At 47.0% G+C, this 15,837-nt stretch overlaps 1 protein-coding gene and 1 long non-coding RNA gene across 5 annotated transcripts in view; one reads left to right on the top strand and one right to left on the bottom strand.

The window, feature by feature from the left end:
- The window catches only part of Smyd3 (SET and MYND domain containing 3), a 556,948-nt gene that overhangs the window by 455,855 nt on the left and 85,256 nt on the right, over nucleotides 1-15,837 (top strand). For all 4 annotated transcript variants that reach the window (NM_001025762.1, XM_039090987.2, XM_039090988.2 and 1 more), the window contains one exon: nucleotides 15,007-15,094. In NM_001025762.1, coding sequence (NP_001020933.1) covers nucleotides 15,007-15,094 — 88 coding nt within the window. The remainder of the gene's footprint in view (nucleotides 1-15,006; nucleotides 15,095-15,837) is intronic.
- On the bottom strand, nucleotides 2,026-4,785 carry LOC108352580 (uncharacterized). Its single transcript, XR_001840922.2, has 2 exons — nucleotides 4,464-4,785; nucleotides 2,026-3,201 (listed from the first exon to the last, which is right to left on the bottom strand). It is a non-coding gene; the product is annotated as an uncharacterized LOC108352580 (long non-coding RNA).

Below are 15,837 nucleotides of genomic sequence, written 5' to 3'. Positions count from 1 at the left end.
CCGGAGGACAGTTCTCCCTCTGTCTGCTGTGGTCTATAGAGATCATGTAGTGACCATGGAAGCTAGGTGCTTGGCAGCTGTCCTAGTGCTGACCCCTCTCTCCACACCTACAGATGCTCTCAATTCTCCACAGACAGCTTATTCCTGAGTTAGCACCTTCCTGGGCTCTCAGATTGAACTCTTCCTTCCTTTTTTTTTTTTTTGTTTGTTTGGTTCTTTTTTTCAGAGCTGGGGACCGAACCTAGGGCCTTGAGCTTCCTAGGTAAGCGCTCTACCACTGAGCTAAATCCCCAGCCCCAAACTCTTCCTTTCTTTCCTAGGGTGCTGTACCATCAGACTAACTGGTCCCAGTGTCTTTGGTTTCTCTGTCTGTCACTGTGTTTCACATACACTTAAAACAAACACACAAATAAACAAAAAAACTGCTTTTTATGTAAAAAAAATCTTACCGCATCTCTGTTCCTCATCCAAATTCAAATTCCCCCTGACACTGGCTCCCTGGTGCCTTTTCATCCTCTCCTCCTCTCCACATTCACTGCTACCTCAGCCTGGTGCCTCCAGGCCAGTGACTCATCCTGAAGATGGTCTCCCTGTTAAGGGGAATGGAGCTGTTAGCTGTGGAGAGGAGCATAGCAGCAGCAGATAACTGTGGACTCAGTGGGGAGAGAGAGGAAGATACTATCCCTCCCTGACACGAGGTACAGTGAGCAGAGACATCAGATAGTTTACTGCCCTCCCCAGCCCTTTGCTTTCTCCTGATGTTGTCTGTGGACCAGCCACCATCCCTGATTCTGTGCTCTAGGCTGGTATTTCCCCATCTTCCCTGCTAAGCCTTCACTCTGAATCCTGAGCAGCAAAGGCCTCTGTTCCCACACCCCTCCTTGTCCCAGAGCTTGTCACCTACTTACCATGTGTGAGATTTAGAAACTAGATGTGGGAGACATGTAGCATTGTAGCCACCTGACTGTAAGCCTCCCCATGCAAAAGACTACCTGTCATCTGAACCTGCAGTTTCAACGCCTGGCCTCCATGCACAGTGTTTTATTGAACTAGAGACCGTTTGAAGGGCACACTATTCTTCATGGTGTTGTGTATCGATCACTCTGTGTATCTGTTGTAAATAAACTAATTTGCACAAAGCCAGGGGACATGGAAGAACAATTATAAATTAAGAAGACAAAAGAAAAAAAATTCCCAATCCGTAAGCACTTGTAACAAGTCATAATGGTGTTGCCTGAAATGTCGCATATGGTCCCAGGGATTGAAGCCAAAAGCTGAGGGGTAGAGAGATGATTCAGAAGTTAATAATGCTTGCTGCCCTTCCACAGGACCCAAGTTGTGTTCTTAGCACCGAGGTGGAGCGGCTCACCACGCCTGTAACTCTAACTCCAGGGGATCAGAGTCCCTCTTCTGGCCTCCTCTGGAATGCCTTCCCCAACACATAAATAAAAACGTATCTTTTAGAAAGATCGAAGGCTGAGGCTCCCCCAAACCTCTTGGTCTCCAGACTTGATTGTATGTGAGAGTCAAGGATTCTGATGCCACCAGAGCACCTGTCTGCCCCTCCATAGCCAAGGTGACCTGGGTCTGTGCTCTTAGGAGATCTTGCAGGCAACCTGCACACACATCCACTACTCTAAGACCTTGAGGAGGTCCAGAGCTGCAGGAACAAACACGGTCTTCCTGAGGGGAAGTCAGAGCCCTTGGCAACCCTGAAGTATCTCCTCCCTGGGGTGTAGAAGTGTGTGTGTGTGTGTGTGTGTGTGTGTGTGTGTGTGTGTGTGTGTGAATGTCTGCCTATGCATTTTCAGGAGAGTGGAGAGAAATGTGCTGCAGCCCCCCACAGTAAACCAAAGCCTGATACACAAAGGCAGGCAGACACGAACATTCCAGCTACTGTCTGTGACGAAGGAAGCCTTCACATGGAGAGCCCTGTTGGTGTCCTGCCAACCCATGATCTCGCACTGAGAAAGGGGTTTTTATATTCACCCACTTCCAAAACAAGAACCCCTTACACGTTCCAGCTTATGAACATTTAATAACATCAAGTTTTTACTTTCAAAGTCATCCAGAATGCTAAATGGATAATAAAACTGTAATGTCTGGGGCCATATAATTTAGACACACTACAAGTATGACCCAAAAAGAAATTTTAAAAAAAAAATCCAAAAAGTAAGATCTTACAAGTTTCCTTAGGTGACGTCACAGCACCCATGGCACAGGGCATGCTGGGATGAGAAGAAAACCACAGCATCTTGTGTACCCCAAATGCCATTTTAGGACATCCAAAGTTTGATAAGGACCTTCTATTACAGCAACATAATTTATATCCATACTGTTTGGAGCCAAAAAGATTCGATGCTGTCAGCATGCCAGGTTCTAGGGAAAGATACCCAGGACCCTGGCTCAGTGGGCACATTCTTTGGGGGCTAGAATGTTCTGAGGATGCATTTGAGTCCATACTTCAGATCTCCCACAGTTCCCAGCAGGTCCTGTGGGAGATCACTCGCCCCTCTCCAGCCTCTCTCTTCCTGGTGCCATGGGGATTCCTCCGCTCACCCTCTGGGGACGTTTCTGGAGCGCCATCAGACCTCTGTCTGCAAAGCTCTGCTAACAGTCATGCATGCTCAGTTTATAAGCCGGTTACAAGGAAATGGAGGTGGGGGCAGGGTGCCGAAGCTTTTATCTTTGACATTACAAAGAGGTCTCTGGCCTGGGGCCAGGCTGGAGTTTACAGGAATATAAAACGCAGACATGCGCTTTCTGTTGGTGGGGCGCCAGGGGGAAGGCGGGCCATGCAGGCAGACAGCACTTTGCTTCCGCGGGACACACACTCGCTAGGAGGAACATCCGAGTCTTGGTGGTTCAGAGCAGGGTCACTCGCGGCTACGAGGCGGGATGAAGAAGAGCCACGACATGTGGCTGGCCTCCTCTCCTCCCAAGCCCGAAAAGGGGTGGCCAGGATTGAGGGCCTTCTGCAGTGACCCCCTGCACCCCTCAGGAGCACCAGGCTCCAGGAGCACATCTCTGCAGGAACTAAATGTCTTATTGAAGGCCGAGATAGACCTACTCTACTTTTAAGCAAGGTTTTGGTGCTGCGTCCCTCAAGCTGTGACACAGTCCTCTCCAAGTTTTTGCTCATTTGACAGGAAGTCCTAGGAGCCCAATGTCGAAGTTCTGGTGGATTTGTGCAACCCAGCTCTGAAAAATAAAAAATAAAAGAAAGGAATGAAGGAAGGAAGAAAGAAACAAAGAAAGATTAGTGGGCTACCAGAAACTGCCTAACGGATATTAAGGCGTGGCTTCTGATCCCTAATGAAATAATTTTCTTTGGTTACCCCAGTGCTGACCTTCTTTGAAAGTGTCTCTAGACTTGTGTCACAGACCTGGTTATCTGAAATTGCTAGTGTGGACCCCAGCCAAACTCACCACTTGTTTGGGGACCACAGGTTATGTGATCTGATGCGCTTGTCTTAAGGAGATAAGCAAATGCCATAAACTGCCTGTGCTTCAGATATCACCCCTGCTGTCCATTATGTACGTGGATGTTAGAGGAGGCACACGAATTAAACAGCCATGGTCAATGTCTGGGGTTGGCAGTATGTAGTGCCATGTTGAGTACGGTCTTTGTTCCGTGCCACATGCTCTCTCTGCTCTGGCTGGGGTGATGCTGGAGAAAACCCAGCTTAAAATAGAACGAAGCAGGAGGAAGGGGAAGAGGGAAGGAAGGGGCTTGCAATGTGCACGACCACAGATGCCCAGGGTCTCCACTCTCAGAGTCTAAGAACTGTCCTCAGACACCTATGTAAGTGACCAATGGACTGGAACAATTAGTTTCCATCTCCATGGAAACGTCATCAAGTTCTCACCGAAGGCACTGGGTCTAGCTCTGGGTCCTGCAACTGGCCAACGGCAGAGCTGGGAGCTGAGTCCAACTCCTTGGTGCTGCTTTCATGGTTTTCACCACACAACACCACGACCTAAATTGTCCACCCATTCTATTTCAATGCCAGGGATCAAACCAAGGGCCTCACAGCTCTCTAGCGCGCAGCCGCCCCTCATCCTGCTTTTAAATGTCTTCGGAACAACTGCATCTAGCCCATCCTACCCTTCACCATCAGGATGTTGCCCCTTAAATCTGTTCTGTTGTAGTTTGAAGCAATTTCCTGTCTGTTTGCTGAGGTGAGTGAAAGCAGCTGTTGCCTGTAATGGACATAAAAAAAGATTAAGGAGCCGAGGGCTGTGGTTTTGGTCTCCATTAAAATAAAACCTGCTCTGAAATTTGGGGGGTGTACTTTGTCTTCATGGTTGCCTGCGTTAGGACAGTTTTCCTGTTTAAAAAAAAAAAAAAAAAAAAAAAAAACCTTTGCATTTTTTTCCCAGCGTCTCAAACCTCCCACCTCGAGGTGTTTACAGAAGGAGACTGGCAGGACTCTGAGCCTGAGCCACATACGTTTACTTACATCCGCACAAGCCATCCGTTTGATAGTTTCTCCACAAATGTGAAAAGAATTCCTTTGAATGTGCTTTTGCAAGCCAAGCCAGTAGCCCGGTGCTTCGCATGATCCCCCACTGTGCGTTCTCAGGAGCCTGACTCTGCAGCGTGGGGGGAGGGTGCAAGGAGGTGCTCCCTTAAATGTCCTCACATAATGTTTAACTGCCTCTGCATGTTGGCGCGACATGCCCGTTTCCTGCAAAGGCTGCATGTAAAAGCTGCCCTCCAGCAGGCTCCACTGGTGTGGCTCGGCTCTCAAAAAGCCCCTAACTCTGTAGACGCCTGTTTAATTCCCATCAACCTGGTTTTTGTAGAAGCCTTTATGCTTTCTCTGAGAAGGAGATTTCTTCTGTGGGATGCTGGTGTAAATGGTGTTGGTGGTTACAGGAGCCCTGCCGTGACACGGGCAAACATCCCCTTCTTCCTTGAACTTCTCTGTCACTGGAAATTTAACCTCGAACCTGAGATGGGGTGCAACGTGTTGCCTTGTAAAACTGTGCAATAAAGCCGGTTTCTGCCAGAGCAAAAAGCAGATGCACATTCGCTCCCTAATGCCTGATCGGAACACACAAAGATCTGTTTCTGCCTTGAGTTTTGAGCATTCCTGCCTTTCCCTCCACACCCCCTTATGCCCGCTGTGCACATTGGCTGCTCTAGGGCTGATACAATGGTGAATGCTCTGGTTTCAGCCTTTTTCCATGTTATGAAAGAACCGTTTTTTCCCCTAAGTTAAATCTAGACTGCTTTCAGCTATTTCTGCCAAAGGAAGTGGAAATTGGTTCCAGTCGGTGTTTCCTGTTAATCATAAAGGTTTCTGAGTGAGTCTGTGAGTTAATCTATTAGTCCCAGTATGTTATCCACAAACCAAGGCACTGCAGTCAAAGACACTAAAGATTAGACTGTTTCCATCCGGGGTTTTATTTCAGAGCTCTCTGCCTCTCTCCAGAGTGCAGGCACGATATTTGAACCGTATGCTACTTTTTTTAAAAAGAAAGTAACAGAATGCCCCTTCTTCCCTTTAACACACTGGAATTGTTGCGTTACTAGTAAAGTTTAAGTATTCGTTGATTTCGTTCCGATCCTATCCTCTTTGCTCGCCCTGATCAATCTAATTAGAGTTTACATGGGGATTGGATGACAGGAAATACAGGAAAGCAGATTGCCCTTCTTCTTCTTTTCTTTTTTAATAAGAACCATCTGAAATTAAGCTAGTACTAGAATTTCAACATCAAGCTCTTGCAAACCAAGCAAGCACAGCTGTCTGTGGCTTCCTGTTGCAAGGTAGACCAGGATTGGTACCTCTAATGCTTCATCCAACGTTGCCAGCGGCCTCTTCCCCAAGAAGCCACCTGTGCCAGGACCCTACCCTATTGAGGAAGCTCGGCTCTCTCATTCATGGTGACGACTGGCCCCTGGAAGGCACGATGTCTACTTTGAAACCAGAGGAAGCATCTGGCTAGTTGAATCCAGCTGTGTTGACTGGCATCTTTTTTTTGTGGCTGTAAGATTTTTGTAGAATCATCTGTTTTTACATTCGAGAAACCAACTCTGGCGTATCAGTTTATTTATGCAGCAGGGGTGTGTATGACCTTAATCAATCCTGAAAGAAGGGGCTGGGGAACTCTGGGCAAGAGAACTTGAAATGGTTTAGGATGATGTTTAAGTAGGAGCCAGGGAAACTCTAACTAGCCCTTGCTGCTGCTGTTTGAGGATATGGATCCTGAGCAGTGTGGGATTTTGTGTGCTGGCTGGTCACATTTAGGTGCTAAATTATGGCCACTATCTGGGTATGTGGCAAATACCACACTGCAGTGGTAACATCTCCTTCTCCTTGTCCCAGCGGTATAATATCAGAAATGAGTCAAGGTAGAAGAGAAAAAAAACCCCAGCATTCAGTTCCCTTGGTTGTGACTCTCATCGTTGTCAAATTAAGTAATGGATTTTGTTCTTCTAATACTCTTAGCCACGGATCATAAAAGTTACCATCACTCTCCTTGCTCATCCATTGTGTCCACACTGAGTATCTTACCAAGTGGCGTTGGATAGCAGGGCTGAGTAGATCTGGGTCCCACACGGAGTCCAGGGTTAGTTCTGAGACACTTCGACTAGATGGTAACTGACAGCACATTGCTATAGGAACTGTGGAGCGTGGCTTCCAGGGCTCAGTGGTCAGTCTGATCCACAGGGCAGTCATTGATGCCCTGGTGGAATGCAGGAAGGGCCAAGAACTACCAACACGGTGAGGAGTAGAGGCAGAGGGACAGTCGGTAGTGTCATCCACTCCTATAGATTTGACCCCACTACCCAGCGAGCCCTTGCTGCTGCTATTTGAGAATATGGAGGTTCTGTCTAGAAAAGTCGGAACCAAACAGAAAGACAGGCCAGGTGAGTGTGCAGGGCACGGAGGTGATGCAGGGCACAGAGGTGATGCAGGGCAAGAGGTGATATAGGACACTGTATCAGGGTTTCTATTCCTGCACAAAACAAGAAGCCAGTTGGGAAGGAAAGGGTTTATTCAGCTTACACTTCCACATTGCTGTTCATCACCAAAGGAAGTCAGGACTGGAACTCAAGCAGGTCAGGAAGCAGGAGCTGATGCAGAGGCCATGGAGGGGTGCTGCTTACTGGCTTGCTTCCCCTGGCTTGCTCAGTTTGCTTTCTTATAGAAGCCAGGACTACCAGCCCAGTGATGGCACCACAATGTACCTTCCCAACTTTGATCACTAATTGAGAAAATGTCTTACAGCTGGATCTCTGGGAGGCATTTCCTCAAGGGAGGCTCCTTTCTCTATAATAACTCCAGCTTGTATTGAATTGACACACAAAACCAGACAGTACAGACACATAGGATAACTGATGGATTTGATGGAGTATGAAGAACTTGGGTGGTCAGGAGGGAAGGGAGGAAGTAAGGATTCTCATATTTATCTGATAGCAGCTCTTGGGTCAGCCCCCACTTAGCTATGTCCACATTTGTACTGTTGGCTTCAAGACTAGATATTGAGGCTTCCCAAGCTCAGTGGGAAAGTGGTTACCATGGGGCAGGACTCAGCTGGCTCTGTGCCATCTCAGTCTCCAGAATGGTCCAGTGGGAGAGAGTCACCAGGTAAGGAAACTGAGGATAATGAAAAAGAAGACTTCTAGGGAGATTCCATGGCTTAGCCCTAGGGGCTGCCTGGACCAGTCTGATGTAACTGGATTAGTCAGGGTTCTGTAGATCAAACATGGTAGAATCACTATTTATATTCAAAGATAAGTGATTAAATTAGCTTATTTCATATGGTTGGAGACATCCAGCAATGCTTCTCTGCAAGAGAGAAGAACCTGAAAGTTGCTCTACCTACAAAGCCTGCAAGATTTCTGAAACCTGCAGGTCTTCTGTCCATTCTGGAAACCCAGGAAGCTGGTACTAGTATCAGTGAGCGAATAAGGAACAGCGCAGCACCAGAGTGGATGACCTCACTACTAGTGAAGGCCAAGCCAACAGAGTAGATGACCTCATTACTAGTGAAGGCCAAGCCAACAGAGTAGACGACATCACTACTAGTCAAGACCAAGCCAACAGAGTGGATGACCTCACTACTAGTGAAGGCCAAGCCAACAGAGTAGATGACCTCAGTACTAGTGAAGGCCAAGCCAACAGAGTAGACGACATCACTACTAGTCAAGACCAAGCCAACAGAGTGGATGACCTCACTACTAGTGAAGTCCAAGCCAACAGAGTAGATGACCTCAGTACTAGTCAAGGCCAAGCCAACAGAGTAGACAACATCACTACTAGTCAAGACCAAGCCAACAGAGTAGATGACCTCATTACTAGTGAAGGCCAAGCCAACAGAGTAGATAACCTCACTACTAGTGAAGGCCAAGCCAACAGAGTAGACGACATCACTACTAGTCAAGGCCAAGCCAACAGAGTAGACAACATCACTACTAGTCAAGGCCAAGCCAACAGAGTAGATGACCTCACTACTAGTGAAGTCCAAGCCAACAGAGTAGATGACCTCAGTACTAGTCAAGGCCAAGCCAACAGAGTAGATGACCTCACTACTAGTCAAGGCTAAGCCAACAGAGTAGATGACTTCACTACTAGTCAAGGCCAAGCTAAGAGGAGATGACCTCACTACTAGTCAAGGCCAAGCCAACAAAGAAACATTTTTTTTAATTAAAAAATACCCTTCCTTCTTCCATTCTTTATCTGGGCTTCTGTAAGAAAGTGCCACCCATATGTAGGGATGAATCTTCCCCTACCAATAGTCAAGATGACCATCTCTCCCCCCCCATATACATGCCCATAAACTGACTCAATAAAGACAACCTCTCACTGAAACACTCAGGAATCCTTCAGCTTGTGCTCTGAGTTATCTTTTGTCATTTATAGAAAACTTGTTTTGTTCCGTTTACTTTTGCAGTGCTGGGTGTGAAATCCGGGGCCAGGCACAACTTGGCAAACTCTTGTGCCATTGAGCTCTAGCCCATAGTATTCCATTCGGTACCTTAGACACACATAAGCACGAAATGAGAATTTTTCAGTCTTCTACAGGCAAATGGGGAGGCACTTGTTCAGGCCCTTTTATATTAACTTACATAGTCAATTACATTTTAATATTTAATAAATATATACATTTAATATATAATACATATAATAGATTTATAGTATTATTGATGTAGTAAAGCTGAAACTCAGAAAGGGTTTTCCCTTTCCTAGGTGAGTCGTCCTGAATGGTTGCAAGTGTCGCTCATGTGTTTGATAAGGAAAAATAGAAATGTAAATATTTGCTTATTGATCTCCTACTTCAGGATCTGGGAGATGGACACTTAGTCTTCTCTCCTATTTGCGCATTGAAAAGAACAGAAGGCATGAGCTCTGCTTCCCCAACTAGCTTCTCTGCTTACATTCAGAAGTTCCGTTCGTGTATATACACAACTGAGTGTTGTCCTGTGGCCTGTTGCTAGGAGAGGTGAGGCAGACGCCACCGTGGGCACGGATGTGAGGAGCAGACAGGGGTACAGTGAGTTAGGGACCCTGAGTGCAGAGACATGGACCACAGTGCAACATTCCAGCAAGTGTTAGATTCAGACCTGAGCTGTGAGCATGGCCTCCTCCAGCTCAGGCACAAAGCCCCCTCATCACTGTTATCAAATGCTGGAGAGCAGCTCTCAGACACTCTGAGCGTTTGTTAAGTAAATAAAGGCTTAGTGTCAACCAGCAAGAACAGCTATCAGGCTGAGCTCCTGGTGTCACAGTCAGTTGTAATTCCCACATGAAATGTCACCTACCCCAAGCACACATACTGGGTTTGTCTGGAGTCCACGTTAGAATATATATATTCTCTCTCTCTCTCTCTCTCTCTCTCTCTCTCTCTATATATATATATATATATATATATATATATATATATACATACACATATATATGTATATATACATATATATACACATATATATGTATATATACATATATATGTATATATACATATATATATGATATACATAATGTCTATACTATTTTTCAGGTGCTAGTAGTGAACCGTGCCTGAAGATCCTTTAGATTATCTACTCACAGATAAGTTTCACCCTTAAAGCAAGCCCAGGAGACAGACAAAGACAGACTAGCAGCCTCCAGTCCTGCCTTGGCAGATGGATAGAAGCCGTTGGGACTGTCCAGGCACCGACATCCCACAAGTGTGCTTGGATGGGGGGGGGAGGTGGGGTTGATACCCATTCAAGAGATATCTAGAAATTTCCAAGTGCACAGTCCCTCCTCCAGATCCACTTTAAGATCATTCAGCTGAGCTCCGTACCGCTCGAAGCACTAGGTGTTCGGAAGAGAAAGGCATAAAGAAGAGTTCAGATTTAGGAAACTAAAGACCCGCGTTTGGCTTTAGTAAACTTGCACTAAACTATGGTTTACGCCCATGCACATAAACTGCAGCCCACAAGCTGTGCCACATTATCCAGTGCACTCTTAGGTCTGCCCCTGCCGCAGTGTGCCGCTACAACTTGCTGTCCTTCTCTCTATGACTCCTATCTGCTTACCTCCTTACCTTTTGCATCCCTCTCTCTGAGACCTTCCCTGGACACACCCTTTAACCCCACCCCCACCCCCACTCCCAGCCCTCTTCCCTCGGTCTATCTTTCTCATCCCTTCTGTGTAAACGTGACTGGCTGACTTTGTTTTTCTGCTCTACCCCAGTGCTTACAGCGTTCCTAGTAGGCACTCATTACACGGTAATAGAGTTAATGAGTGATCAAATGAATTAATTTCAGGATCGAGGAGGGCTGTGTGCAGAGCTCCAGAAGCCATAGGTCCAGAAGATGTGTGTGCTGGGTTCCACTCTTCACAAACCAAGAGGCTTAGAACAGTGCAGACTTTTATTTTCCCCTTCTCTAGGTCGGAAGCCTGACTCTATCTCAGCTTGTGAATCAAGGCTTGAGATCGAGGCTGCCTTCCTTCCCACTGGCCGCAGGCAAGAGTCAGCTTGCTTGCTTTCCCAGTCTCTGGGACAGCTATTGTTCCTTTGTTAGGTTTGCCATCTTTAAAACCAGCGCCTGCTCCCAGTGAGCTGGGACATGCAGAAGTGAGCAGCTACTTCCCCTCCTGCCTCTTCAAACTGACCCCATGCATGCACGCATGCACACACGCACTGACTTCCTCCTCAGACTCTCCTACTGTGATGGCTTGTATATGCTCCTCCCAGGGAGTGGCACTATTAGAAGGTGTGGCCTTGTTGGAATAGGTATGTCACTGTGGTTGTGGGCTTTAAGACCCTCATCCTAGCTACCTGGAAAGCCAGAATTCTTCTAGCAGCCTTCAGATGAAGATGTAGAACTCTCGGCTCCTCCTGCACCATGCCTGCCTGGATGCTACCATGTGTCTGCCTTGATGATAATGGACTGAACCTCTGAACCTGTAAGCCAGCCCCAATTAAATGTTGTCCTTATGCGAGTTGCCTTGGTCATAGTATCTGTTCACAGCAGTAAAACCCTAACTAAGACATCAACTTTTAAAGGTTACCATAATTGTATTGGGCCCACTTGGATAATCTGAAATAGTTCATAGTTTTATAATCATCTGTAAAGAACTTGATCCCTTCTACAACTCAGGACCGTCTGCCAGGTAACCTAGTACCACAGGTTCTGGGCAGCCAGAACCTGGGTTCCCTTTGAGATCTACTTTTCTGTCCACTAGAGGGATCAACAAGCAAGTTGTTTTCTTTAGAGCAGTAGTTGTCAACCTGTGGGGCAAACTCCTTTGGCAAACCTCCAGCTCCAAAAATATTTGCATTATGATTCATACAAGTAGCAGAATTAGAGTAATGAAGTAGCGAAGAAAATAATTTTATGGTTGGGGGGATCACCACATGAGGAACTGTGTCAAAGGGTGGCAGCATTAGGAAGGTTGAGAACTGCTGTCTTAGATGCTCAAACTGCCATTTCATAAATATAAAACAGGCACATTTAATCAGGGATGACTGTGGCAGCTGAAGTGGGGGGGATGAGATGGTCAAAGGGAGACTTTAGGAGACGAACATGAACTTAGAGCAGGAACGCAGAGGGAGACTGGTGTGCACCTCTCCACAGACATTTCCCCCCTACACACACACACACCCATCCCTTTTTTGTACTCAAAGAGCTGGGTCTGCCTGTACATCTATGGAATAGTTTTCAAAGTCACCTTTTGTTGCCCGTGCACATAGCACAGACAGAGAACAGATAAAGCCCTGGTTCAGAGACTCATGGCTCTCGCTTCTGTGTACACACCATCTACCTCAGCTGCACAAGGGATCGTGTTCTCCTGGCCTTCACTGCCTTCGGATTTTATTTCCTGACCCTAACACCCCGATGACATGCATCTTCCCACTGGCATCACAGAACTCATTCCCACCGTGGTTCTCACAGGGGTTGGCCTGTCCCTGGGGAGACACACCGAGAGTCTCCAGGAAGATGCCGGCCCTTCACCTGGACTATCCCCAACTCTCACCATGTCTCAGCATCCTCCATAGCTCCTCCTGGACACCTCACAGAGCAACATGGACGCTGAGTGGTGGATTGAGTTGTGTCTGAGGTGTGATTGGCCTCTTTGCAGGAGCACTGTCCCACAAGACATCCTGTGGGTATAGCACTGTCCAGTGTGCTGTCCAGTTGGCCACAAGCTCTTGAAAGGTGGCAAGTACAGCTGAGGAGCCCGGCATTTTGCTGCCTGTAGTTTTAAGCAACTTAAGTAGGAATAGTCGCAAGAGACAAGTACCCACCCTGTTGGATGATGTAAGGAAGTAACAACTCATTGAGCATGCCAGAGAGGCCACGGCAGGATTTGTGGGAGCACGTGATGTGAACACAGCCTTTGGGGATGAGACCGCTTACACTTTGCTTCGGTGGTGTTGTGTGGTTTAATTTTTGTGGTTGTTTTGGTTTTGGGTTTTCGTTTGTTTGTTTGTTTTGGCAATCACGTCTTTCTGAGTCGAGTTCCAGACTCAAAGATTTATCCACGGAGTACTGGGCATGCAGCCATTGGGGTGGGGAGTAGCAGGTACCATGTGACCTGACACGGAGTACTGGGCATGCAGGGATTGGGGAGTGGGCAGTGACACCAGACTTTTTTTCCTGTTGCTTTTATAATTGCTTTCCAGTATCTTAAAGACCAGGGGGACTTCCCTATCTGGCCCGGGGTGTAGACCGTGTGCACGCCCACCCATGAGTACACCAGGGATGGCCTCCTAAGAGCTGCATGAACATGAAGTGGGAGAGAATTGCTAACACAGCACAGGGCCACCTATCTACCTGGTACCCAGCACTCAGCTGCGTGCCAGGGGCACAATAACAAACTGGAAACGTGGAAGACCTGCTCATGAGCTAAGAGCTCACATTTAATAAATGATAGCCCACCATCTTAGTGGATTTTTTTCCTTCATTTTTTTTAACATTTAAAAAATCATTAGAATGTGAAACTTTTAATGTTAAAATATTTGCTTCTCTCTGATTTTTTGTGACAATTGGGATTGGTCCACATGAGGATAGCGGACTTGCCTTCTTTCTCTTAGCTGTGTTGATAAGCCATGCTGGGTCACTGTACAGTTTCCTGACAAATGGGAGCTCTTGGAAGAAAGATTTTCTTTATTTTTAACTATGTGCATATGTGACTGTGTGAAGTTGTACACATCTGTGAGTCTTGGTGTCCTTGGGGTCCAGAAGAGGGCACGGAACCACCTGGAGTTGGAGTTACAGTGGTCATGAGCCATCCAGCATAGGAGCTGGGAACCAAGCTCAAGTCCCTCAGAAGAACAGCAAGCGTTTCTAACCTCTGGGCCATCCAGCCTCCCAAATAACAGCTTTGTTTTTAACATCCCCCTCTCACACTCCCTCAGAAACAGGTTCATTGACATATAGTTCACGTATTGTTTTGTTCAGTGCGTTTATAACATATAGCTCAGTGGGTTGTCTCCTCAAGGGTTGTATAACCAGCATCATGGTCAGTTATAGAACATTTTTATTATCCACAAAGGAATCCCAACCATTAGCAGTCACCCCAGTTCTCCCAGTTGCCCTAACTCCAGTCAACCACCAGTTTGCCTCTGTCTCTATGGATTTCCCAGTCTGGGTATTTCATATTAATGGAATCATGTCTTTTTAAGAGTCTTATTATATTTTTATTTAGAGAGTGGGGGGCATGCACGTTATGAAAGACATGTGGAGATCACAGGGCAGCGTCTGAGGGTCAGTCCTCCCCTTCTACCGTCTGGGTCCCAGGGCCATCAGGTGTGACAGCACCCACATTTATCCACTGAGCCATATCATCAGCCCACAATGACTGGCTTCTTCCACTGAGAATACTGTTTTTCAGGCCCATCAATGTTATAGCACACAGTAATACTTCATTAGCTTTATTATGAGTTTACCCTGCTGTACCGACTTTATTTACCTGGCATCATCAGGCGATGGGCATTTCAGTCTCATCCCCTTTGGCTCTAATGGTTATTCGTGCACACGTTTTGGTTGAACATGCTCTCATCTCTCACGGTTGCCAGCCTAGAGGTAGAACTAAGGAGATGATAATGCTATCGGTGACGTGGTGTTTCTGTGTTTGTTAGAAGCTTCTCAGCAAACAAGCCACCAGACACCAGCCATGTGGGTGCTTCATCCCACATTTTCTTGGCATATTGGTAAGGAGCACAAACAGGTCAGCTGTCGGAGTTTCTGAAAAGCCCATTTTTCAAAGCCACGCCACTCGCTGTGTCTTTCCACCTGTGGAGCGTCAGCCTTCAGCCCCTCGGCATCCCTAGTGACACCTCCTGTTCCTCGCTTCTCTACAGCAGGTCGGAGCTGTGTTGCCGAGCAGGGGTGGCGTCTCACTGTGGTTCTGAACTGAGCTTCCCTAATGATTAATGATGCCCGGTGTGTTTTCGTGTGCTTGTAGGCCATCTGTTTGTCCTTCTTGGAGAATTGTCTGTTCAAATCCTTTGCCCGTGTTTTAATTGGCTCATTTGTCTTCTTTGCCTTGGCCCGAGCAGGATGCTGATATGCTGACGGGTGACGAGCAAATATGGAAGGAGGTTCAAGAATCACTGAAAAAGATCGAAGAGCTGAAGGCGCACTGGAGTATCCTTTCCCCCGCAGGCCGAGCTGCACTGCTGGTTGCTGCTTTACCAGAAGTGGAGCCGAGGCAAAGTCTGATCATGCAAGTGCTGCTTCTAGGCCCAGCCAGCGGTGTGGGGAGTGGCCCAGTGGTGGGGAGACACCCAGGAAGACCAAAGCAAGGTCAGCACAGATGCCCTACAAATACCTTACCACCAGTGAATGGTAATAATAGGGAGGCAAGTTGTAGGTGTTTGGTTTTCTCCTCTTCCTCCTCTTCCTCTTCCTCTTCCTCCTCTTCCTCTTCCTCCTCTTCTTCCTCCTCCTCCTCCTCCTCTTTCTCCTCATGCACAAGGTAAAACTCAGAGACCCCCTTCCTCCTGTAACCTCTTTAGTCTCTGGAAAGGAATGTGTGACTCTTTACCATTTAATATCACTGACCCTCAGACCTACAAACCAGCCAGAAAACAGCACCAGTGGGATTCTCCATTATACCTTTTCTTGGGATATAAGATAAGGAACGTGAATAGGTCAAAGTTCAGATCAGAGAGAGACACCATATGATAGCATCATCTGGGAGATGCCCTGCCCATAGTGCACTGTGTAAAGGGACTCCCAAATCAGGGACAGGATTCAGATAGACAGAAGCTGGGACAGACAGAAGGCACCTGTCCATAGAGGATTCCACTTGGGCACAAGCATGATGGGGAACTGCAGCTAAGAGACTTTAGACTATGGGAAGATCACCAGAGGGTCATCAGACACTT

Source organism: Rattus norvegicus, chromosome 13 (assembly GCF_036323735.1).
Source record: "Rattus norvegicus strain BN/NHsdMcwi chromosome 13, GRCr8, whole genome shotgun sequence".
In the NCBI taxonomy this organism is placed as follows: Eukaryota; Metazoa; Chordata; class Mammalia; order Rodentia; family Muridae; genus Rattus; species Rattus norvegicus.
The sequence above is the reverse complement of the archived record's forward strand: the minus strand, read 5'-3'. Positions and strand labels throughout refer to the sequence as shown.